Source organism: Rhipicephalus sanguineus, chromosome 4, assembly GCF_013339695.2.
Source record: "Rhipicephalus sanguineus isolate Rsan-2018 chromosome 4, BIME_Rsan_1.4, whole genome shotgun sequence".
Classification (NCBI taxonomy): domain Eukaryota; kingdom Metazoa; phylum Arthropoda; class Arachnida; order Ixodida; family Ixodidae; genus Rhipicephalus; species Rhipicephalus sanguineus.
In genome coordinates, this window is record NC_051179.1 from 57,098,394 (window position 1) to 57,122,986 (window position 24,593).

The 24,593-nt window shown below is 44.8% G+C and overlaps 2 protein-coding genes across 2 annotated transcripts in view; both read right to left on the reverse strand.

Annotated features, from left to right (window-relative positions):
* Nucleotides 1-24,593, reverse strand: part of LOC119390031 (beta-1,4-N-acetylgalactosaminyltransferase bre-4) — a 211,276-nt gene that overhangs the window by 139,075 nt on the left and 47,608 nt on the right. The gene's annotated exons all lie outside the window — the stretch shown is intronic.
* The window catches only part of LOC119390029 (beta-1,4-N-acetylgalactosaminyltransferase bre-4), a 33,198-nt gene that overhangs the window by 2,760 nt on the left and 5,845 nt on the right, over nt 1-24,593 (reverse strand). Inside the window, exons 2-6 of the mRNA XM_037657535.2 lie at nt 7,124-7,405; nt 6,848-7,031; nt 4,955-5,187; nt 4,371-4,555; nt 2,342-2,464 (exon numbers count right to left, since the gene is read on the reverse strand). Coding sequence (XP_037513463.1) covers nt 2,342-2,464; nt 4,371-4,555; nt 4,955-5,187; nt 6,848-7,031; nt 7,124-7,300 — 902 coding nt within the window. The 5' untranslated portion in view covers nt 7,301-7,405. The remainder of the gene's footprint in view (nt 1-2,341; nt 2,465-4,370; nt 4,556-4,954; nt 5,188-6,847; nt 7,032-7,123; nt 7,406-24,593) is intronic.

Here is a 24,593-nt window from a genome sequence, read left to right on the forward strand (position 1 = left end):
CTTGGTCCATTCTCGTTCTTAGGAGTGTAAAGTGGTTAACTGTGTGGTAGGCATACCTTCGCATAATTTGGCGATAATCATGAAAACACTTTTGTGGACATTGAAAAAGAAAGGGGGAGCTTTATTTAGCCCCTTGTAGTCCATGTCAAAAAGAAAAATGTTTTCATAGACGTCGTCATTCAATCTGCATAGCAGCATAGAATAGCAACTACCAGGGTGTCGAAACGAAATGTTTTTCGTTTCGGTTTTAGTTTCGTTCCACCGCAAAAAGTTCCGTTCCGTTTCTGTTCCGGAACGAAAAAAAAATGTTCCGTAACGGTTCGTAACGGTTTTTTTATGGAAAAACTTGAAGTTAAGGTAATCATAAAGAACACTGGATTTGTGATGTAGTTACTTGCCCTCTTTTTAGGAAAGTGGGAAAGAGTAAAACACGTTATTCAGAGGAGTGGAAGTAACTGTACCACGAAATCATAGTATTATTTTCATAGTCATAGTATTTATTTTCTCAAAAGACAAATACGAATTTTTTAGTAGGCTCAATGCTTTGTGTCACGGGAGTGAGCACGACCTCAGAAGCATCACGTCATTTAGTGTTCACTGGTTAATATTTTCCTCTTCTGCCACGCTATATTACATATATTAACACGATTCCTTGCCCGACATGACGCCTGTACAGAGTATTTTTGCGAAGGAGTTACAAGCACCAGCGTGTCACTGTGGTGGAAGACCCGACTGCCACGCAGAGGGCGCTGGTTGGAATCCTATCCGATCCTAGAAAGTTGTTTCTCATTTAATTTTTTCTTATATCACGCGATGGCGGTCACGGACACCGGTGGCGGCGGACAACTATGGCGCCAAAATCAGCTGTTGTGACCTCATAACAGCTTTCGCTGTAACAAACTTCAGCGCCGACAATGCCCTCTCTACGCTGGCCTGCGTGACAGGCACGCAAAAGTCCACTTGCGTTAATATAAACATCTCTGGTTGCCACTGTTTTTGTTTTTCGCACAATTTCAACATATCTTTGCTTTGGAATTCCTGCTTGAGGTACGCGCTAATACTGTACCCTGAGATATGCTCACAATGCATGAGCTCAGCAGCTCCGGATTGAGAAGTTTTCTCGTTAAAGAAACGATTGAAACAAAAAAACGATTGAAAAAATTTCGGTTTCACTCCGGAACGAAATAATAGATAATGTTTCAGTTACGTTTTCGTTCCGGTCGAAAATATCGTTTTTTTGGTTTTTCGTTTTCGGTTTTCGTTCCGTTCCGACACCCTGGCCACTACATTGAACATTAATGAACACTGATCATGAACGCTAACTTAAATAAACGGGCCAAACCATTGCCTCGGCAAATATAGAATATAAATAATTTGTGCGTAACTCATCACCATGCCCCGGGCATGTTAAGTTATGCGCCTGTAAATGCAGATTTTTTGAAGGTTTTCTTCTTGTACTGAGAGAAATTGTTCCAGAGTTGAGATCTTGCGTGGCCAAACGATGTTGTCATAATGCACGTATGACCCAAATCATATTTTGCTTCCCTATATGCAAGAAGAAAAAGTTATGGTTTATCTCTATTCTACACTGCTCAATACACTGGCTACTTTCTCGCGTTGGAGTAGAAGGAACGTAGCCTCCTCCTCACACTTTTCATGTTCGCTATTTGCTACGTTTTGTTTCTGACTGCTCTACAACGTATTTGCTAAGTGGATAACAGTTCAGAATCGTTGCTCACTTGTCTCAGTTGTGGCGCACGCTCAAAGTGTAGAGCTGCCCCGCCGCGGTGTTCTAGTGCTATGGCGCTCGACTGCTGACCCGAAGGTCGCGGGATCGAATCCCGGCCGCGGCGGCTGCACTTTCGATGGAAGCGAAAATGTTTGAGGTCCGTGTACTTAGATTTAGGTGCACGTTAAAGAACCCCCAGGTGGTCGAAATTTGCGAAGCCCTCCACTACGGCGTCCCTCATAATCATACCGTGGTTTTGGGACATTAAACCCCAGATATTATTAAAGCGTAGAGCTAAAACTCTAGACGTAACTGCAGAGGCACGAGTACAAAAAAAGTTAAATTACAACGGATGGTGTTACTTAGATTAACATAAAGCTGGGCTAGTTGGCGTTTTTGTTGTCCTCGCTTCTCTCTGGTGTCCGTGTTTGCACGCCCCGTCTTATAACCCGGATGGTATCACGTTCGCCGAGGCTCATTAGACAGAGTTAAGAGATTTCAATCTCTCTTAACCAGTCTGATGGAGTGAGTTAGCGCGGCGTGCCGTACTGTGAATATTTTTTAAGCTTATTTGTTTCGCTTCATGCCTACGGAAGATATACCCACACAAACCTGAATGTCATGTCGTCGTCCTCTCCTCCCCAGCCCCAGTAGAGATTGGAGTAGCCGTTGACTCTTAGCATTAGCTCTTTGCTCAGTGCGCTAACTCCACCGAACATCAAAACATACGGGACACTGCGAAAAAAAAAGCGAAAACATCTTCGTGTTTCGGTCACACTTTCAAGTTTCACGTTAAAATGTATGTTTGTAATCACTAGCATACCTGTCTATACATATGCTTGCTTTCTCGTAATAACAAGAAAATAACATCACTAATAATAATAATAATAATAATAATAATAATAATAATAATAATAATAATAATAATAATAATAATAATAATAATAATAATTCTTGGGTTCTAAGAGGCAAAACCATCATACGATCTGAGTGAAATTGTTTTGATATAAACGTATTATTATAGGAAATGACATCCACCGCTTTGCGTTAACAAAAGTAATTCCGTCAAGTGGTGACACATACACGAACCTTACTTCAAGAAGCGAAGTAGTATGTTCTCCTCTCCATGTCTGCGCTAATTGAGTGTGCGGTTAAATAAAACCACCAACTAAATACTTCTTCAGAGCATTGATTTACAATACCTTCTACACAAAAAATTCACAGCATATCCACGGGTGAATGATGAAGAGCTTGGGCGAAGCTCCTGAAGCAATAATGGTTACACCGTGAAATTTTCAGTGGTTTCGCCCAGCAGTAATCAAAGCGATAGCCCAGTACGTCATCAAAGACGTGGCTTCCGTTCCCCCTTCATTATAACGGCTTTATGGTCGGTGAAGTGATGTATCGGTGATGGGTCGTAGTGGGATGTTTGCAAAGACGAAGTAGTGGGCAGTTTTCAAAGGTGGCTTCCGTTCCCCCTTCATTATAACGGCTTTATGGTCGGTGAAGTAATGGATCGGTGATGGATCGTAGTGGGATGTTTGCAAAGAAGAAGTAGTGGGCAGTTTGCAAAGGAGCGGTGTTGGATCGTAGTGGGATGTTTGCAAAGACGAAGTAGTGGGCAGTTTGCAAAGGTGGTTACGCCGGACAACGGAGACGTGACAAGGTTAGACTAAGAGGAGCTTCGCCCCTAAAATAGGGGAGAGGCGAAACATGTAGGGAAGGGTCTTTCAGCTCCACTAACGTGAAACCTGTGGAGGGGCGAAGCATGCAGCGTGCGCCGCTGTATCCCACAGCAAAATCACTGCTAATGGGCAATGAGAGACAGAAGAAAGATTAGACACAGAAACCCGCAGTCCGCTTTTAGTTGCCGTGCACGCTGAGAATCTTTATTGCTCAACTACGCACAAGAGAAATCTCCCACCGGCACTACATTGCAGGTCAAGATCCCATGCCTAATATACGGGGTGGCCGGGGAATGGTTGTGCAGCGCGAGCAGTCGGCTTTTCAGTCAAGAAACTCGCTAGCAGACGTTGCCTGCGTCGGCGTTGTCTCTCGCTGGCGAAGACGCCTTCTCGTTCCTTGCGAGCTGGTAGTTCAGCGTTCATTGGAGAAAGAGCTTTCCATAGTCAACGCGCGCCATTCGCTCTCTCGCCATACGGCGAGCGCTGAGGCGCTGGCGCCCTCTCTTGCACTCAAGCAAATGGGCCGTCCCGAATGCAGACGACGATGCACGCCGAGACCCTAAGACGCTTCGCCCCTAAAAGACGCCCGTAACGGAGGTAATATCGACGTCCATAGTAGCACAGTCTATTGATTCGCTTAGTCTACCATTTCAAGCCTCCGTGATTCATTCTGTAATCAAGACTATCTGATTTCCCACAAAAATATGCACGTAAAACAATATTACGGCATATTTAAAAAAATAAAACATAGTAATTTTATGCTTCCTCCATAATAGTGATTTGAATATCACCATTAACAGCATAACTTGAACTTATTTCTCAGATCCGTGTCAGCTCCCGAGGCTGCACGTAAGAGCTTTGCGTGCGATAGCGATGAATGTGTAGAAAATAATAAAGTTTACAATCCCTATATCGAGCATATAGTCCATCATTTGCAGAAGTACAAACAGTCTCACCCCGAATGGGAGTCAATCGTCACAGACATGTGACGAGGCCTTTGAGGACACGTGTACACATTGCGGTCATCGACTGGCACTAGGTCGATGTCATGGAACACGAAGCATTGGTAGTCGTAGAGAGCAGTTGACTCCAGAAATCCAATGTTTAGGAGCTTAGCACGATTAAACTCCTTACTATCACCCTAGAAGAAAAAAAAAAGGCGGATACGTAATATTCAGTAAGCATCTGTGTGATTGTATGAAGCACAGAAGCGTGGTAAGTTGGGCGAGTTGGTAATGATCCATTATGTAACTGCGCAAAAACAGACGGTGACACAAGAGGAGAGGAAAGCACAAACAAGCGCAGACTATCAACTGGAGCTTTATTGCCCGAACAAGGCAATATAAAAGACAGGATAAAAGCAAGAAAGGGCAAAGGGGACCCTTTGCCCATTCGTACTGGCGACTGAATAAAATCCAGTCGTCAGTCTTCGCCCATCCTCTTTCTCTTCTCGTCCATGTTTTTTTTTCAGCAGCACCTTGTTTTAATGACGTACGACCGACTCTCCCAGCAACATGCATTATTATGAAGCTCAGCTTACCTGCTCGATGACGAAAACGCCGTAATCAATCTGCTGCCTCGCCAGCACCCGATGAATGTTGTATATAAATATTTTGAGGTGTTCTGCCCGGTTTCGGTATGGTATGAGGATAGCCACCCTGTGCCGTGATGTACATTCCTTGGGCCGGAAGCGACCTCCCGGCATTACGTCAGGAAATTCGCCTTCCACATCGTCTAACGATCGCACATCCATCTTCGTAGGTATGTAACCAACTGAAACAGTCAATACGAAGCAAACGTGATGTTCTATTGAGGTTCATATAACAGGAGAAAAAGAAAACATGTTTTTTACAGTTCCTCGTAATGCCTACAGAGGTACAAGCTGGTCGAGAGGAGGGAGGAGATATTTGTGGGTCATTCTTGCCAGAAGCACGCTTCATATCTGCGTTATTATATGGCTTTGAAACAAGAATTGATTGATATGATTACGTGAGGTTTACTTATTTAAAAATTTAGACATTCATTCTCTTAGATGATACTGGACTATGTCTTGTTTTCTGTAATTTGGTGGCAGTCAGGTTGATCATAGCTCTAGAGAAACTTCATATGTTTTGCAGGGCAATACAGAAGTTTATCTAACTCAATCTTTGATTCACTACTCCATTTTAAACAAACCTTTCATGGTTCAGCCCTTATACTAAGCACATTACGCGAGTGAAGCTCGTGAAAGTGAACTAAAACAAATGGTATATAATTTTATGTCTTGGATAATGGTGCGAAACTTCGGTAATTTGTTTGTTTCATGCCTGTGTCAACAGGGCAACATATTGGAAATCTTACAATGAAGTTAGGCCACTGGGTAGCTTTGGAAAAGTTCCTTGGTTGTCTCAAGAAGTGCTGACCTTTAAAACACTCTTATAGAAGTTGTGTTTCATTTCTCTGCAGGTTTATTTTATCTAATAGACTTCCTCTTGAAAGGCGGTTGAGTATTATGGGTGGTTTTCGTTAGGTGTCAGGGTAAGATCTTAAAATGTTGTTCAGTGTCCCTGCTCCTTGTGGGTTGCTTCAAACGTTTCAGCGCCATGACCCACTGAAGGAGAATGAGCAGTATAAACACAAGAAAAAGTTTACACTAACGTTCCTATCTGAGATTTCCCAGCGCATTTATCGAACTTATCACATCGTTAGTTGACTGTGCAGACAATGATGTATAGCACAATTATGAAAGCTGGATACACTCTTCGAGTCACTTTGTATTGATGACGTCACCAAGCACACATGGTGAGTGAACATTTTGTGATCACTTTCGTAAAGAAGCGACACTGCAAACAGGCACATGCTATCAATGCATCTTGCAATGCACCGTAAAGAGTGCACGTGCCGACCCGAGTTTGATAAACCAACTATAGCTGACGCGCACATCAAGCGATCTGCAAGAGGAACCATTGAAGCCTTCCGAATAAAGTGGGAGCTGTGTTCATAAACTATCAGTTTCGCTTACTGAAACAGGTTGCTTTTTTGGAGAGACTATGGAAATATGTGTCCCGGGGGTGGTTTCACGTTCTTTTGTTTTTATTGCATGGATAATTTTCATCTCTTGTTATTCTCTTGATATGACGTATTCGATTCTGTTTCGTAACGATGGCTCACAGGGGTCTTCAAAAGTTTCCAGGCCGTTATCCCATGCAATACTGTCTCAGCTTGGCCTTGGAACTTCTGACTACGCCTGCACATTTATACTATGTATAAGGGGTCGTCGTTTCCTAATAAACTTTGCTAGTAGCGTTTTGTCCTTTGTTCCACGAAAGGGTCCATTTTAGCAGTATTTTACCTTCACGAATGTGTACCAACACACACAACCGGCAGTCATTCCACATGCTAGAAAGTATCTGCAGTTGGATGTTTTTAACCAGTCGAACGCACTGAGGCTCACCCAGGTTAGGAGGTATTAGGGGACATAGCTTCTGTGCTGACAGGTTACTTCTATTGCTGTCGCTGACAACGTCCTCGGGAACACCTGTAATGCCACGTGTTTTATTACTTGTCCGGGAGTCGTTATGCCGCTTTGCTGCCGCCTCGGATACATCGTCGGCCATGGAAAATCTTCGAAGCATAGTCTGCGGGAAAGGTGCATACAGGTACGTCGATTAACAGGTATAAACGCTTCCTACAGTATGGCTGCTGTAACATCGTGAAATGACCTACTCACGTCCAAACCTGGTCCAGTGCGTCCACTGAGGTCGAAGCAAACGTTCATGGCAACGTATACTACCACGCAGCCCACGGCAAGCTTAAAGTATGAGCTGCGGACAGCCGCTAATATTGCGGCTAAAATCCCAGCGCCCCCAGCAGTGCCATTTATAATAGAAACGACCGGAACTTTCATTGGCGTTTAGGTCGTCGCCGCCTCAGACAGGGCAGTCGTCTCAGTGTCGCAAAGCAAGTAACAGTATTTCTTTATGCGCGCATTCCTTCATTTCGTTCATTACACCTGAAAAGCAGAAAAGATGGCGAGATAAAGTTTGAGAATATTCTTTGAAATGGGCAGTTAGTTTGTGCAAATCTTTAGTGAAACAGCTGACGGAGTTTTCAATGTTTGAGAAAGTAATATCTGAGATGTAGTCAAAGGGCGTACAAGCAATATTTTAAATATTCCTCCGTTCCAGAAAACTGCCCCGTGCACCAGAAGTGTCATTACGTACACAGCGGTCTACTGTGAAAAGAAACATCGGTGCGGACCCCACCACTGGCCGGTCGTTGCAACAAGTTTTGAGCAGGGGCTGTTACGCCGAGCCGCCACCACGCGTTCCGATGTTTCCTTTATCAGTGGAACCCTGTGTAGGTGGCATAACAATAATAATTGTTGGCGTTTAAGGTCCCAAAACCACGACATGATTATGAGAGACGCCGTAGAGGGACGCCGTAGCTCCGGAAGTTTCGACCACCTGAGGTTCTTTAACGTGCACCTAAATCTAACTACACGGGCATTTTTCGTCTCCATCGAAAATGCGGCCGCCGCGGCCGGGATTTGACCTCGCGACCTTCTGGTCAATAGTCGAGCACCATTGCCACAAGACCACCGTGGCGGGTCTGTGTACGTAACAACGGCTGAATTAGCACGCTCATTGCTCGCGCAGACTTTATAGACTAGCATTCCTCTAACTAATATTTACTCATGCAAAAAGGCGCGCAAAAACACTATTTTTATCTCTTTTCCCTTCCCCATCTCCCTACACTCCTACTGCATAACCTTTATGTGTACCTTTACCTGGATTTGACATTCATCTTGAAGGCTGCAAGGCTGGACGTTTCTATGAATGTTTCTTTTATGCCTTTGCAGTATACGTTTCACCTATTGAATCCCTAACAATATGTAAACTCTGTAAATACTGTGCGGTAATAACAAGTCCCACAAAAATAGCGGCTAAGAAGGCGGGTCGCAATATCCGCACTCATAGCACTCCCCCTGTGTGCAGCGGCCGCTTGCGTGCAGCACCCGAAAGGAATCCCATACAGTAACACCGGTAACACTAGTGAGTACCAATCCACCGATCGACTTCCTTAACGTGCGCGCGCTGGTCATGTTGGGCGTCGTGCTTTTGCGATGCCCGTCACGCTCGGTGATATTTGTAGAGTTTTACGCGGCCAGTGCAAGGAGCGGCAGTGCGACTGCAAGCAGTACTTGGTTGTGCGTCCTGTAGAAATGGCCAAGAAGGGCATTCGATGCGGCTACTGTGTTCATAGCCCTGCGGCCATCGATATCGGTAAGCGAAGTTTCGTTGGGAGTGCTTGTATGTTTTCCAGATTATGTGCCCTGCCTACGTTGCCTCTCGTATAGGAACATTCGGTCTTACAAAAGCAAGCCCTTCGAATATTTATAGTTGTTTTGAGTTACATTTTGTGCTTGGCGAACTTATCACGCGTCTAAGTATTACGTGTTTTACTTTCACGTGCGCGGGTAGCTGCTGTCGCTAAAGGTCTAAACGCTGCGATGTAAGGCGTTTCGTGCAGCATGTTCTCATTGATGTGGTGCCTTGTGGTGCTCTGTTCGTGCCAAAGGCATCGGCCGCCACGAGACAGTTGCTGAAATCGCAGTCAGGCGCTCGCGCCTGACAATGAAGGGAGCTCTTTGTTCTGAGGGTTGTTCAATTGTGTCGCCTGCCGCGCTCGTCGCGTCCGCCTTGTTCTTATCGCTTTTCCACGAGTTCACTCAGGAAACAAGCTCAGATGAGAACATAAACCTTTATCAGTGTGCCTTTTGATCTAACCCGAGCCCATGACAGGGAACAAAACGGGTTGCTTCGTATACGGTCCACCGACGTACACAGTAGCAGAAACTGCGTTCACGTACCGCCGCTTGTCACCGTTATGAAAGAAATAAAAGAAAGGTGCGTCCAGCGATGGCCAGGCAGTCTATGGGCGCTTTTTCATGAGATACATGGGCGCCGCCACCCTGGGCTGTTAAACCAATGTCTCGTGCCTGTTCTTGGTTTAGTTGTTAAAGACACCAACTCCAAGGCGATAGCGTGACATGGCGACCCCGAAACCCATCCGTTGGCCTGATAATCTGCTCTCTGTGGTTTCTGTGCACACTTAGCCGGGAACACGGCTACCCTTGACTGCGCAACTGTGGAGTGCCATTGCATCTAATCCGGCCATGAATCAATGCAGAGAGGCGCACGAGTAGAGGAATCTCTTATGTGTTGCTTTGTGTAATCTGCCCTTTCGCTGGAATTTGCTTCCGTCTTGGGCGCTACGGCGCTCGACCCGCATGTGAGCAGCCATGCGGAGCCGTGTTCTCTCTCAGTGTGAGAGACTCTGTATTGCATATTTACTGTACTCCTTGGCCGGCATAGCGTAGCGATGACATTTTCGAATTTTGGCGAATGAAACATGGCAAAACTAACAATAGGTATATAGAACGATATCAACACTTTTGTGCGTCACGTCCATAGAAGAGCATATGAACGGTAGGAACGTGCTGATACTTTTCCTCAAATGTACTTTCTCCATTGTTCGTCATCCAGAAGAGCCTTTTCGCAGTGCGTTGTACCTGCACATCCGGGTATCTCGCATTGACGGCGTCGTCGTTAGCAATAAATAACCCCGTAAAAGATATTGTCCGCTCTATAGCTTGCGCCTGTGAGGGTCTAGATTGAATTTTTTTACTTGTTTATTTTAAAATGTCATCGCAAATCCTGGTCCAAGCAGCTGCGATTCCGTTTTAATATGGCAGCTGTCAGTAGCGGGACCGCCGCTGACGGCCCTGGCTTATGAAAACCCACTGTGATGCGGCAACGCTTTGCTATGCGCTCGCTCCTTACCTCCCAGGGTCCATAGCTGACGTCAAAAAAAGGAAGCATAAAATAAAGCGAAGTTAGTTACAGGATGCAGTCCTTCTTTGTACGCACTTTCGGACACTGTCGGGAAGCACGACATGCAGCGGATCATCGTCTCCGAGGCAGTGGCGTAGCCAGGGAGTGGCATTCCGGGTCCGTGCCCCTCTCCCCGAAAAATATTTCTGCCTACGCCCCTGCTCCCGGGCAACCCCGTGCTTTCGCAGAACGATAGTCTGGTAGCACTCCCAGAAAGCTCTCGCTACTGCGCTGAAAGGCCTCACAGCGAGGGAAGGTTCGGAGGAGGTTGACTTGCTGAGGGTAGCTAGGTGACGTCATGTTGCGCCTGCTGCGCTCAGCTTTTTGACAAAGAAGCGGTTTACCTAATGTCCCTGCATACATCGCCGCATGTGTTCCCAGATGTGGGGGCATGCTAGGCGGCTTATGTCTGCATTGGGGACACGCTCTTCACCGTGTTCAGATTCTCACGCACGCGCATCTGTTACGAACAGCTTCTTTACAGCGAAGCGGTTTACCTCAAGCTCCCCTTTGCAGCCCCTGCATTTGTTTCGAGGAGAAAGAGTGGAGGGGGGGCTCACTCGGCGTCTTACGTCCGTATTGGGGACACGGCGCGTGGCCAGGAAAGAAGAGCGGTAACACATGCTTTTATGCACATGCCTTGTATAGATATGCCCGCTTTCTGCTCGCGTAGCTATAGAAAGAGCTGTTCTTGCTCTGGGATCTCCCATCTGGTATTGTGTGTTTACTTAGCGTCGGGACCCTGTTCCATGTCGCGGCGTTTGTCCGCAAAATCTGCTTATTTAAAAGTGCAATATTTTATTGACATCACGACTGCAGATTTCTGGCAGGAGCCCTGCAGTTTCATAACCACGTAATTGCATTCAGAATGTTATTTCATTAAATACAGTTTTAGTAAGCCAGTATTATTTATCTGCTTCGGTCGAAAAAAATGGCTGGAGAGGTTATAACGCCCGCGGTGTATTGCTCAATTCGTTACCCCTGTCGTCGTTTTTTCGCGCAGTTTTAACCTCACTGACAGTATGAACCAACTAGCCTGCAAGAACGACCTACTAGAGAGCAATTCCACAACGTCCATATGCATGACGGCCCTATTTTTGCAGTATCAAGCGAAATTTTAGTGACTGCTCCGTGGAGCATTTTCTCTATAAGATCTGCAATGGAACGAAATGTTTATCTTGCACTTCATGATAGCTCGACATTTATTCGGGTGCTTGAATGTAAAACACAACTTGCGTCTCCAACAGATGCGAAATTAGCTGCTCCAAGGTGCTCCCAAATGCAAAATTAGCGTCTGCAAGGTGCTGCAAGGTGAATTGTTTTTCCTGCTCCCAGGTCTTCCAATATAAAAATTCTTCTGCTCTAAAAATTGCTCCAAATGAGAAGTCCTTGGAAGCATCACTGATTTAGTGTTTGCAGATAAGTTTTGTGGCATCCCGAAAGGTGGGGGAAGGGTTATCAAAGGAAAGCTTGACAGCCACCCATTCCTATCACAAAGCTACGAATAAATCAATCCGAATTTCCCCAAAAAATAAACTTATTAGTTGACAAAATATTGGTCCCGCTCCGGGGATCAATCCCGGATCAACGTTGGTATGATTACCAACGTCTTCTGATCAGTGACTGGTTTGTTGAAAAGTTGCCGCCATGCTCAGAATACGTACAGCCTGTAATTAAAGGCAAATTCCGAAGATTTTTCGATATACACGGATTTCAATAAAATATTGAACATATGTACTCTTCAGTAACCTGATATGTGCCAAACTATACGGCTGTAAGCCCTTTAGTTTTTCCGAAAATAGATAATAAAGATAGGTAACCGATCCCGGAATAAGGCCTTTCAACGAGGGCCACCCTGTGTCTGTGACGTAGTTGGATACCTTACCTCGCTATCACCGCCGTCGCACCGAGTATCCAAGCAGACCAAGCGACGAAAGACGAAACAGGCTCATTCTTCAACGAGACGACGGCGGCCACTGTTTACTAACCTGCGTTGTGCGCGGTAAAAAAGCGATGGGGGAAGCTGGTGCGGTGCTGAAGGTTTCAGGGACGGAGCAATGAAGACCGGGGCTGTCTGTTGTCACTTGTTTCCTCGCAACAGCGAGGAAACTTCGGGTCTAGTGGCTTTGTGCTGTTCGGCGCGTCAACTCGTATCCCGGAAAGAAAGTTTTTTTCTGTGTTTACACTGCGGTGGGGTATTCAATGACGTCGTTTGAGACGTTGCACTTAACAGCTGCCGGTTTCGGTTTCCACGCATCGTTTTATTGGTTGTTGACGAGTCTATAAGAAAACTGAAACGTCGTAGCAGTTGCGCGACCGTCAATACCTTTTGTAAACGGCAATATCTCAATATGGACAAAAATACGCGGGAGTTCCCCTTCAAAGGGAAATGTTCTTCATCAAAGCGTGTACAGCAACCAGCGCCGCCAGCTTCGGGCAGTAGTTGCTTTGTCTCTTGAGTGAGCTTTATGTTTTTTTTTTAATATTTAGCATACTGAATATATCGTGTTTATTTGCATATTCGATTTATTTTACCTCAGGCATGTTGTTTTTCAAGTAAACATGGAGATTTAGCAGCTCGTTTGTTTTTGTTTCAAATGGGCGAATGAACTCATTTTTATTACCTTAAATGAAACAGGTGAAATAGACACGGCGAACAAAGCTAAGGAATGATCGACGTAGAAAGCCCTTGGGGATGCTCTTGTGGTACAAGTATCTTAATTGCAAGTGAAAGGCTCCTAAGCGAGGTACCAGGATTCATTTCACGAAAAGTGCTGTTCACGTAAGCATATGTATGCCAAATTTCGTGAGCAACTGCAAGTTTATATGTTCCCTTGATTTTGTATAAATATGCTTCATTTTTCTTCCATTTTGTATTTTGCTGCATTTGCTTATAGTGTTTTTTGTTCTCCCTTCCATTGTACAATTTTCTTTGTTTTTTTCTTCGTTATCATTTCTTTTTATGCTTTATGTATTGTGATTTTTCTGTAACCCCCCCTACTCAATGCTTCTCTGGGGCCTGTAGGGTAACATGAATGAATAAATAAATGTAATCATCTATTAATTGAAACTTTGTAATCTGTACACGCATTATGCTAAAGGCAAATATTGAAGGTCTGTATGCGAACGCGGTGTCTTTGAAGTGACATAAAGTTATAAATATAAAAGGAAGTTAGATGCAGTGGTCGGACGAGAAAACATATTATATAGGGCAAAACAGCAAAAGAGACCTTCAGTTACGATCAATTGTAGAAGCGTCTTTGCTGATACTGGAACACCTAAACACGTTAAGATCATGACATCTATGAATGCTTTTGTATGTGACCAAATGTGTCTGCCCTAAGTGCAGTCTATTGAGCTTCATTTCAATGCGTTTGAATGACCACAACCTAAAATTGGTTCCACTGTATTGTTGTTGAAGTTGTCATGCTCATTTTTTCAACTGTTTTCCGCAATGTCTTCATACGTAAACTGTCTCCTCAGGAGAAAATGCAGGGGCACCAACAAAAAAAAAACATATTTCTATTCTCCTAGAAAAATTCAGCCCTGAAGTCAAAAAAGAGACGGCAGTGGCAGAATTGCTGGTAGCCTGCAAATTTTTCATTTGATGTAATACAAAATGCATACAAGTGATGTTTAAATTTTATGTTCTTTTTTTGTCGAAGGGGTCCTTTATTGTTGCGTCATACTTCTCTGTCTTTTTTATGATCCAGTTATTGGATTAGGACATCTTAAGCGGCGTTACATACAACGATGAAAAGGACATGTGCCTCCTCAGGGTCACTTTACAAGACCGCTGCCAGCCCTATGTTCATTATTTGACAAGTTATCTCCTGGTGGCAGATATTGTAAGCTTAAAATTACCTGATATCAGCCTAAATTGAAAAAAAAATTTCTCACTAGGACATCTCGGCAACGGAGCACACTAAATTTTGAAATTAGAGGCGCCAGAAAACTTATCTTGCCATTCTGTAATGAGCGCACCGTATACGGTACGTGCACGTCACAGCATTTTTTCTGCCTACTGTCAAGCTTGAGTAAAGTAACGCAGGTTTTGCCACATGACTTTTATTCTAAAGGCATTTCCAGCTTGCTTATGCGCTTTAGTGAAAATAAGCAGTTATTGTTTTCCTTGGTTCCGCCACAGCTTTGTGCTGAGGTTCAACGACTAAAAAAAGGCTGCACAAGTTTTGTCTCCCATGCAAGAAAGGGACACCTTAATGGCGGAGCTCTCAGGTCACTTGCAAGGTTCACCGGAGCACACTCTGATCAGCGAGGTCAGTTAACAAATCCTCTCTTTTCTCTGCATAACTGTATTCGTTAACAGGGCAAGACTGTGCATATTGATGTGTTCATGTATCAAATACAGTGGGAAAAATAGATGTGGATGAAAATAACAGCGTATAGCCCGAAGGCTGACTGTCAAGGCAGTCATTTCCAATCAGAACATATTTGAAGTGCTTCTGCGCGCAGGAATTACTCAGAAGTACGATCTTGCAGACAGGTGCAAGTTGTCTTGAAAACGCTTGCAAACTTGTATAAATTATGAAAATACACTTTCTGCGAGAAAAGAAAAAAAAGAGGAGCGAATGACTTATTTTGCTCACATTCCGTAGAAATAACACTTCTCTGTCATAAGAAGTTAGCAAAGCGTAAACATAGTGCCAAGGAAAACTATAGGGAAGACCGCTGCATCATTCAATGAATACGAAAATGGGATTTTTTTTTTGTAGACTTATGCAATTCTAGCCCCGCACCGTGGCCTAGTGGTTATGGCCCTCGGCTGCTGACCCGAAGGTCGCGGGATCGAATCCCGGCCGCGGCGGCTGCATTATCTATGGAGGCGAAAATGTTTGAGGCCCGTGTACTTAGATTTAGGTGCACGTTAAAGAACCCCAGGTGGGCGAAATTTTCGGAGCCCTGCACTACGGCGTCTCTCATAATGATATCGTGGTTTTGGGACGTTAAACACCAGATATTATTATTATATTAGGCAATTGTAATTGCAGGCGGCGCTACCGACAGTAAGAGAAAGTATACAGCATCTCATGTATTATCGTGAACAATATGAGCGTCAACACGCGAGCGCGTGGCAAATAGCTTCAAACCCCAATACGACCTATACTCGGAAGGCGCTGAGAAAAATATAGTGTAAAGGGTGACGCTTTTCCGAGAACTGTTGTCGCTTCCGCCACGCGTCGGTTTTTATGACACGCGGGACGTGTGACGCATATGACAGCTTGATATTGTAGCGCCTCTTGTTGCTTACGCTCACGAAAGAGCAGTACTGTATTTTTTTAACCTGTTTTGCTATATCTTGGTTTTATGTCTGACGCGCGCAAGCGAATGGAAAAGCGGCATTTTGCGCAAAGCACATGGCTGCGCTCTGCGTGTCGTACTCGTGTTATCAACGCAAGCAGCCGCTGACACGCAGTCAGCTTCCGTTTTCTAGCAGAACTAGCCAGGCAGGAGTGTCAACTGTAAAGCCCTAACCGCGCGTGCGGGTCACAACGCGTCAGCGCGTGGTGTACCCTCTCCCTATGAAGAGAGAGGGTGCGCAGCTTCGTGTAGCCGCGCGCCCTCTTCCTCCATAGGGAGAGGGCGCGGCGCTGAGTCTACACGCCACGCGCTGACGAGTTGTAACGCGTACATGCGGTTAGGGCGTTAGCGGGACCGCGGCGCCCCTTCCACTTTGTTTCCGACAGCGGCCGCCACGAGCCGCTCCACGTGAGCTTCGAGGATATTTCTCATGCGCTCGCTTGTTCCCGCTCATATTGCTTGATGACAGTAGAGGTATGCAAGGAACAAACATCGCCATATGGAGGCACCAAAGGAGAAATAATCAACTTGAAAAAAAAAAACGTTGTGCGTGCAGTCATCACATGCCTGCTGATCTGCTACATGAAAAACATCGCCTCCCGTCTGCATTTTTACAAACGCTGGTTCTGGTTCAGAAATTTCTAAGGCCTCAGAAACTGATTCAACGTGAATTGATTGAAAACTGACTGAAGTGATTTCTGGCACTCAAGAAAAAGAAAGATGACAGTCTGCGATCGGTATAAGATTACCAAAAATTGTTACGGCAAAAGGGTGAGAAGCGCCTATATAAATATTTGTTTTGAGAAAAAGCTCCTCGGTTCCCGGGAGTTCACATAATTAATGGATATTTTTGGATTTTAGGTAAAGCTAGTGCTTTTTACTCTGGCTCTTATTTGGTTGGCATACGGGCCAATGTTCGAAATTCTATGCTCCTGATGTGTCATGGTTCTGCGCCTGCCAAACCAGTTAAACGTTTCACATTTACCCCTCAGGATACATTGTATACACGCGGGCACCGTACATTTATGTATTAGTAGGTTGAAGCCAGTAGTTAAAAAGACATGGTTGACCTAACTCTGTCTTTCTTTCCGGACGCTTATAGTATTTAGATAAGGCAGTCAAAGCAAAATACAGACAGCCACAGATCGGATATGAACCCACACTCTCTGCATGTCTCCACTTGATGTTCTCAGTTCATTGCAAGAGCTTTACACGAGAAGTGCTAAGGCTGTGTGTTTGGGTTCCATGCTCCGAATTAGTGGTGTGTTTTATGTTCCATAAAGGTTGCATTTAAATGTTTGCACATCTAACTTCTAAGTTAGAAGGCTCTCATATGCCTTTAAGAAGAGAAGAAAATTTAACACATATGCCTTTAATTAAAGGTTACACCTTTGGAGGCTTAGTGTTAACCTTTGCCTAAATGTTGTTCTGTGACAGAAAAGTATTGTGACCCATAATGTAGAAGTCACCATAGCAAGGAATAATGCATTTCCTATAAATTAGAAGCATAAATATCGGAAAAATGTACTAATAAGTGTGACGTGGTTAAGGGTACTATGCAGTGTAGCAAACCGGATATTTCAATTCTTGTTGACGTCCCTGCCATTCCCTCATTTTTCTTTCTCTCTCTATCTTTCTCAGGCAAGAGAAGCTTTGTAGAAAGCTTGATAAATGAGTCAACTGCAGATGACTATACACGGAGCCAATCGAACATTTATGAGAAAGCTCGTGGTCGTTGATGAAAGCAGTAACGAAGCCATAACAACTGATGAACGATGCAGTCCACTGAAAATGCGAAGCGGTTCGAAACTAAATTGCGGATTTCAGCATCCCCAACGTGTACAGTGGGTCAGGACGAACGGCTTACTTGAAGACTCCAGTTGACATTAATTACCCGCAGTTTCAACTATTAGCATGATATAGCATCTACGGCATGAATATCCATCAGGGGTCGGCACTGCCCTACTATTTCATACGATACAACTAATACACCACAGTGACATACTCTTAAGATTAGATACCGGCGCATCATCTGACTTTCTCGGAAAACGTACGAGCCAGAAATCATAACATTCCGCATACGGAAACCTAGTTTCTCAGAGCTTACCGCAGTTATCTCGTGCACCCTTCTACGTTCTCATCCGCGTCATCATTTACTCCGTGGCGCCTACAACAAGCCAATGCACGGATCAAAACACCTTCGTACAGAACTGACGCAGCATTTCACTTCAGCTAGCTTGCCGTGCAAACGGTTTGTGTGCATAGCATTTTCTTGACAGGTAACAGCGCCGACTGCACCATCTGCCACTGCAAAAAAACAATACAGCACGGTTCGCGACTGCCTTGTGTTTGAAGATTAACGAATTGTCACTCCGCGCTACCTTTATCCAGCTAAACGGAAGATGTTTTGCTAAGACATTTTGCCTTTTTACTTTTTTGGCCAATACATTGATAAATTTTTGCCGCAGAAAATCACAAGAGCACCAGCATGCTCTTTTAGTCATCCAGAGGCGGACGAACGGCGTCGAAGCAATGAAAAACACTCGAATACACCTGCGTCATCAGTGCGTCTCAACTCTGCCCTTTCTGTTGTCATGTTTCTTTTCCCAGCGAACTCTAGTAAACGTGGCTTAGTGCAAGTTCAGGTGCCTACATTTCCCACCTTCATTTCTTTCTACGGATGTTCCGAGTAAGGCAAGGAATTCCCTCCGGAGAAATTCAAGCTAATCTTCAGGGAGGTGGGGTGACCTGGACCGCGTACGCGTTAAAGAGTACAGCGCCGTCTTCTCACATCTGTTACTGGAGTTAGACCTTATCAGGTCTGTCTTCTGCTTATTCTTCTATTACAGTCATTTCGAAAGGACCACTTAGTTTTGTCTACAGACGTAAAAGGCGATCCCAGCTGCATCACGAAAACCATGACTCTATTCTGCACAAGATGTGTTAACAGTAAAAGAAGTTGGGTGCACACACGGACGCAAGAGGAGAGATCAGAAAAACGCAAACGCCGATCTATTCTGCTGTGTTCGTGTCTGCAGGTCAAATTGCTTTATCATGAACCTGTACACACTAGCTCATCTTGCTGTCCTCCATCTAGTCCTCATAGTGTCGGACTGAATTTAAGCGTCGCTATTATGACGCGGCCTGACTCGAAAGAAATTTACAAGCCAGTCTGTGGTGCTGTCTAAACGCTTCAGCATCATGTGATTTATTGTGAAATTTGAGCGGACGCTACTTTATTTTGGAATTGAGAGAATTAAACGAAAATGTTGGTGCTCTTGCACAAGTGTCCCAACATGAACCAGCCCCTCCTCCCCCCCTCCCCCCTAGAAAAAAATATGTTGCAAATCGCAAGGTCGCCATCCGCAATACGTTCAGGGCGACCAACAAAAAACAAACAACAATCCTGTATGGTCCAAGGACTTACCCACGAAGACGTTGTGTCACCTCATTAGAACCAACGGCGATTAAACCCAGACTTTGTTATTTGAGAATAGGCGACGCTCTTCCGCACCGTACCCCTTGTGTGTGGTCATTGGTAATACATATAGACACATTTGATCTGCCTTCCTTCAGCATTAAAAGCCGAGGATTTACGTACGCGATATGCGAAGACGTCGAGTTCCCCGAAGAGCACGCGGTAATCGGAAATATTTCCGACAGCATTTCTTCCATACAAAGGGTCGACGCCTTTTGACGCACCTCGCTTGATACGCCATTCTCAGGCAGCACTGTTTTCTGGGTGTGCCATAGCGACCCGCCTGGTGCAACGTCCCGACCAGAAACATTTAGTGGCGTTGACGTACTGGATGTTTTATTTCGGAGAAAACACAACAGACGACTTCGAAGAAGGAGGGAATGAGAGGGTTGATCATGGACATATACGAATTAAAACATGGAAGCAACCCCAATGCCCTACCGATTCCTAGTATAAATAGTGCAGAAAACACAGAACCTACGCTATCATTTGTTTTGCTGACGTGGACAAGGGCTCGCTGTCACTGCTCTTTCAAGATATAACGTAGGAACGTTTATAAATAGTAAATTCCAAAATGGCTCTCCTAATGAAATTACCTGGTTATTACGTTAGTAAAATTCCGGTAAAGTTAACTCGTTTAATTTTTTTTCTTTCGGTAGGAGGGCGATTTTATTATCTTCGATAATCATGGTCATCAGCCTTGACGGTTATGAAGCTCAACAGTTCTCCGTTTTTCTTTTTAGACACCACCCTTCTGCGATCTTTCAGTCTTCTGGCAAATTTGTCAGTTTCGGCGTTGTAATCCATTTCTTTCATTTTCCTGTGCTTCCACCTGCCGTTTTGGTAGGCTTTTGGTAGGCGCCGAGACAACCAGTATGGCCAGAAGCAAAGCCTCCAAATTGAACAGACGTTTCGCGACTTTTCCGCTAGGGCAACGGCGCATGCGCCGTAACATCGTGAAAAAGGCGGGTTGCAACTGCAGAAAGCACACGGAACATTCTAAGCCATGCCTTCATATTTCTTTAGGTTCAGTCATACCGCTGTCGCGCGAACACGCAAAAACTCTTTCACGTTAGCGGTCTTTTAAAATGTTAAAAGACTTTTAATGAAGAGGCGTTGCCTTGCAGACACACGGCACCAACGACATTTTTTAGTGGTTTCTTCCGAAGGCGATAGCGAAAGCGTGGCGCTAGATTCGAAAACAGAACCCGTCAAAATGAAATTATGAATCCCGATAATATGTAAAGTCCAAGTGTCACTTTCCCACCAATGTAGCCGATGCTTTTTGCGTGCGACTTAGTAATAAACATTCGCTCATTTTTTTAGCAAGTCATAATTGCAGGCGCCCACTGGTTTCGAGGCTATTATTTTACGGCCGTGCAAGAGGTCAACGAACTCCATTTCCAGAAAAGACCGCTTCTGAAGAGGATATCGCTCTCAGTCGTGTGTCTATTGGCGAAGCTCTTTCGGAATAACTCTTCTTGCTCAAAAGACTTTCTAGTGCCTGTGTGACAGGGGTGTCAGTCTTCCGTACTGAGTAATCGATTTCCCAGCTGTTGACGGCATATGTGGGACATATGCGGATCGTATCTTAAGAAGACTCAATCCAATATGTCGAGGACTTGAACGCAAGTAACGCAAGCGCGGCTATGGAATCAGACATAGCCCGACATTTAATATCACGGAAACTGCGCCATTCGATACGGACAATAAGCACTCATTGCCAGAGCTCGTCGAAGCTCGTGACTTCATGTACCTCCGCGCCAGTATATTTTATATTTTCTTACATGCGCTTACCTAAGTATATGTAGCAAGGTTACTGAAAATTTTCCGTTTAATCCACTCAGACTTCCTATGTTGTTTTTGTGTGACCTGACTTAAAGCCTGAGTATCTTTACTTATTTATATGATTTTAGTGTCAGTTTGTGTACAATATTATGTTACATTTTCTTATGTTTGGCCTTCATGTTTTATTTCTCACTGAGAAAGAGCAGCCGGTACCAATTAAAGTTATCATATTCACTAAGAATATTGTGTTCAACAACAAATTATCCGAAATCTGTAATTAGGCTTGTGCGTAACTATCTTGACTTCGTTTTACTCGTCGTTTGAGCTTTAGGATAAAAATTCCGCACATTGATGCAGCACACGGCTCCAATAGAATGCCTCAATATGATTCATCGTCATAATCGATTTGAGTCACACCAAGATGCACAGGTGGCCTGCTAATTCTGTCCTAGCGCGAGCATTGACGTCGAGTGTATCGTACACTGCTCTCAAAAGCGGTTTCGTGACTACCGCTTCAGTCCGTATCGAACCCTGATAGCTATTTCTGTAACAATGGCTGCTACTGGTTGATTAAGCAGCACCGTCTTCATACTTTTACGATACAAACGCATCTGCATGGATCACGGGGGGCATAAAAAGTCAGAATACATTCCCACACATAGAGAGTGTATCCATGCAAATTCGCCGAACCCAAATGAATGACCCGTCACGGTCGGCTTAATAGACTGTAATAAAACTTGAATGAAATTTGTCCACAGGCAGCAATCGTTGATAGGTTCTGCCGTAGCTTCTCTTCTGTCCTCACTGGCTTGCTGTGGAGAGGTTGAGGTTGATATAACCTCCACCTCCCTATTTCTATAGATTCTGCAGCGAAAAAAAAATGGTCAGCCAAAAAACGAAAATGAACAAGTGAAGTACAAAAGTAGGGTAACTAAGCACTAGTGGTGCTAAGACTGAGGTAGCAGCAGAAGTGGTGGCGTTGCCCTCCTCCTCGCCATCACGTCCCTCTCTCTTTCTCTCTCTCTTTCCATTTCTTTCTCTCTATCTCTGTACTTCTCGCTTCCTCTTTCTATGTCTTTCTCTCGCTCTCTATATCTTTCTCTGCATTTCTTTGATTCGCTTTTTCTCGCCATCTTTTTCTTTTTACCTTTCGTTCTCTCTGTTTCTCTCTCTCTTTCTTTCTATGGCAGGTTTTACTCTCTCCTCCTTTCCCCCCTCCTCACACTCACATCTGTCATCCTCTCCCTTTCTTCTCTTTCCCACCATCTTGCTATACTGTACTATACAAGGTTATACTGTGCTCTGGTAGCCGATCGCCTTCGGATGGTGTGTACGCGGGTTCGAATCTCGGCTCGCGAAGAAATTTTGCCCCTAGAATCTATCTCTTCCTCTATCTTTATTTCTTTGGTTGCACGTACTCGTTGGTTTTCGGCTCGCCGCCGCCGCTTCGCAGCTAATTCTTTGGCTAACTCTTGCCTTTATCATTTTTAGTGGACCAGTTTTGAGTAGTGGGACTTGTCCAATTTCTGTGGCACATATCCGTTAATGATGACTGTAGATATCTCATGACCCCGAACGTTTTACGGCCGGATGTAACAGTTTCGCTGTTAAAAAACATATAGCAAACTGAGAGAAGTAAAAAAATAACATGGCAAAGCACAGTTCGCTCGCAGGAGTTCACTTTTCAATAGAACATTCACACACACACGTTTCTAAGTTCCACTCACCGTATGCGGACTAACACACAGCTGCAAACCACAGACGCTTATCTAGTCCAGTGTCCAGTAAGAAGCCTTTTATGTTGTTCGTTTTTTGCTGTAGATGCTTTTCAGGCCATGGTCCATCTAAGTTTTTTTAGACTAAGACTGACAACCACTCACGTCCTTCTTTTTGTGACGTATGCTCCTTCCTTTGCTCTAGTGCTCGCGCATGCTTTAGGAATCGTTATGAATGCGCCCAGCTGTCACTTTTTACGTTCGTAAGCATTTCGGGACAACTGCTGTCCTGTCGCTTTTTTTTCCCGTGCGCTGAAGACAGCGACGTCGGCGATGGTGATGAGTATACAGTACATGCAATGAACACCGAACTTGAACGCGACGCTCGCACATTCCTACCGGTCGTCGAGGCGGCCAACGTTGCCGCTGGTTCCAGTGGAAAAAAAACGTGGTATTAAAGAGTTTAAAGGCAATACGTGTGCAACCTCTGTACCGTGGGGATCCTTCTTTGAAGTTATGACAGCAGGCGTGACTGGATAGGAAATAGGGAGTGTTGGATGCAGAAACGCGTAGGACACATTAAAAAGGAATGGAAAATTTTCGCTTACTACAGGAGCGCCTCCTGGGATGCTCAGAAACACTTTGGGGCCGGGATCAAATGAAATGACACACTTGGATTCATCATAGCGACTTTTGCAGTGCTGTTGACGTGTCTCGGGGTTTATGCGGCTGCGTTTACGGCATTTGTGAAGGAGAGAAACAGTCGTTCGCAGGCAGCCGCTGATCAAGGCACGCTGACGTCGAAGAAAGAGGCGTCAAGGATACGCGCCTTTCGACGACATTAAACGAGAGAGAATGGTGAATAGGTCATAGTGCATGCGACAGTAGTGTTTTTTCCGAAAGTCACGAATTTCAGGTTGACATCTCAATCAATGCCGCATCTTATACCAGAGCCTTGTTACGACGCAATTCGTTATTTTTTTTTCGTTCTCTGCATATTTTTCAAGATGAAATGAGAGTTCCTTTCGATTGACCGAATGTGTTGGGCAAGCGTTAATATACATTGATATGAAGTCAGATACCACGTAACAGAAGTGCCGTCAGAGACCATTTTTCAGAGGGTATAGTAGCCGCAAGACATCTGACGAAAGATGTTGGGCGCACGCTGTACATTGTCGTGAACTGTCGAAAGAAACTCCTTGCCTCAATCGCACATGAGGACGACGTGTGGGGGTTTATGACGCACGTGTACTGATTCCAAGAAGGTGGAAAGCCTCCGTGGAGGAGTAGGCATGTAGAACAGCTGTTTCAGCTCACCGTCTCAGGTTGACTACAGCTGTGACCACAGGTGGCTTACCGTTGCTTTATACGGAAAGCGTTCTGTAAAAGTCAATACCAACGATGGTAAATTGAGCTGTAGGGAGTGGACGATGGAGCACCCATGGAGGAGGTCAAGTCATTCTTTCGTGGCGCTGGTAGAGTGAGCAAGACGCCAAGTCTTAGGCTACGCTGTTTGCTGCCGGGACAAGAGAAGCCACTACGGATGTGGCTATGAGTTGTACGAAAGCCGAAGTAACCAGCATTAGGATCTTCGTGCAAAGGTCTCCCATTCGTGGTTCTGATTGGTAATGGGAACCAATGGAAACCGAATGTTTCCGATAACGAATTTTCAGTATTGAAGTGCTTGAGTTTCTTAAGGAGCCTGCCGTTCGGAAAACCGAGCCGAACCGCGAAGGTGCTACATAATAACGTTACAGTATGAATTGTCGCTTTGACAAGATGCAGACAAATGGGAATGGTGATAATTAAGCGGTGTGATTGAACGAATTGTGGAGGCTTTCTCATAAATGCATTGTGGGCTTTCTCATTTGGGGGTAAGCAATCAGTGTCATAGGGAAGTCAGCTAGCTCTGTGTTGTGTGTCTGGCGAATCATTGATTCAGGCAAGGGATACGAGTCTTTCCTTGTAGTTTTGCTGAGGGCATGGTAGTTTACGCGAAATTGT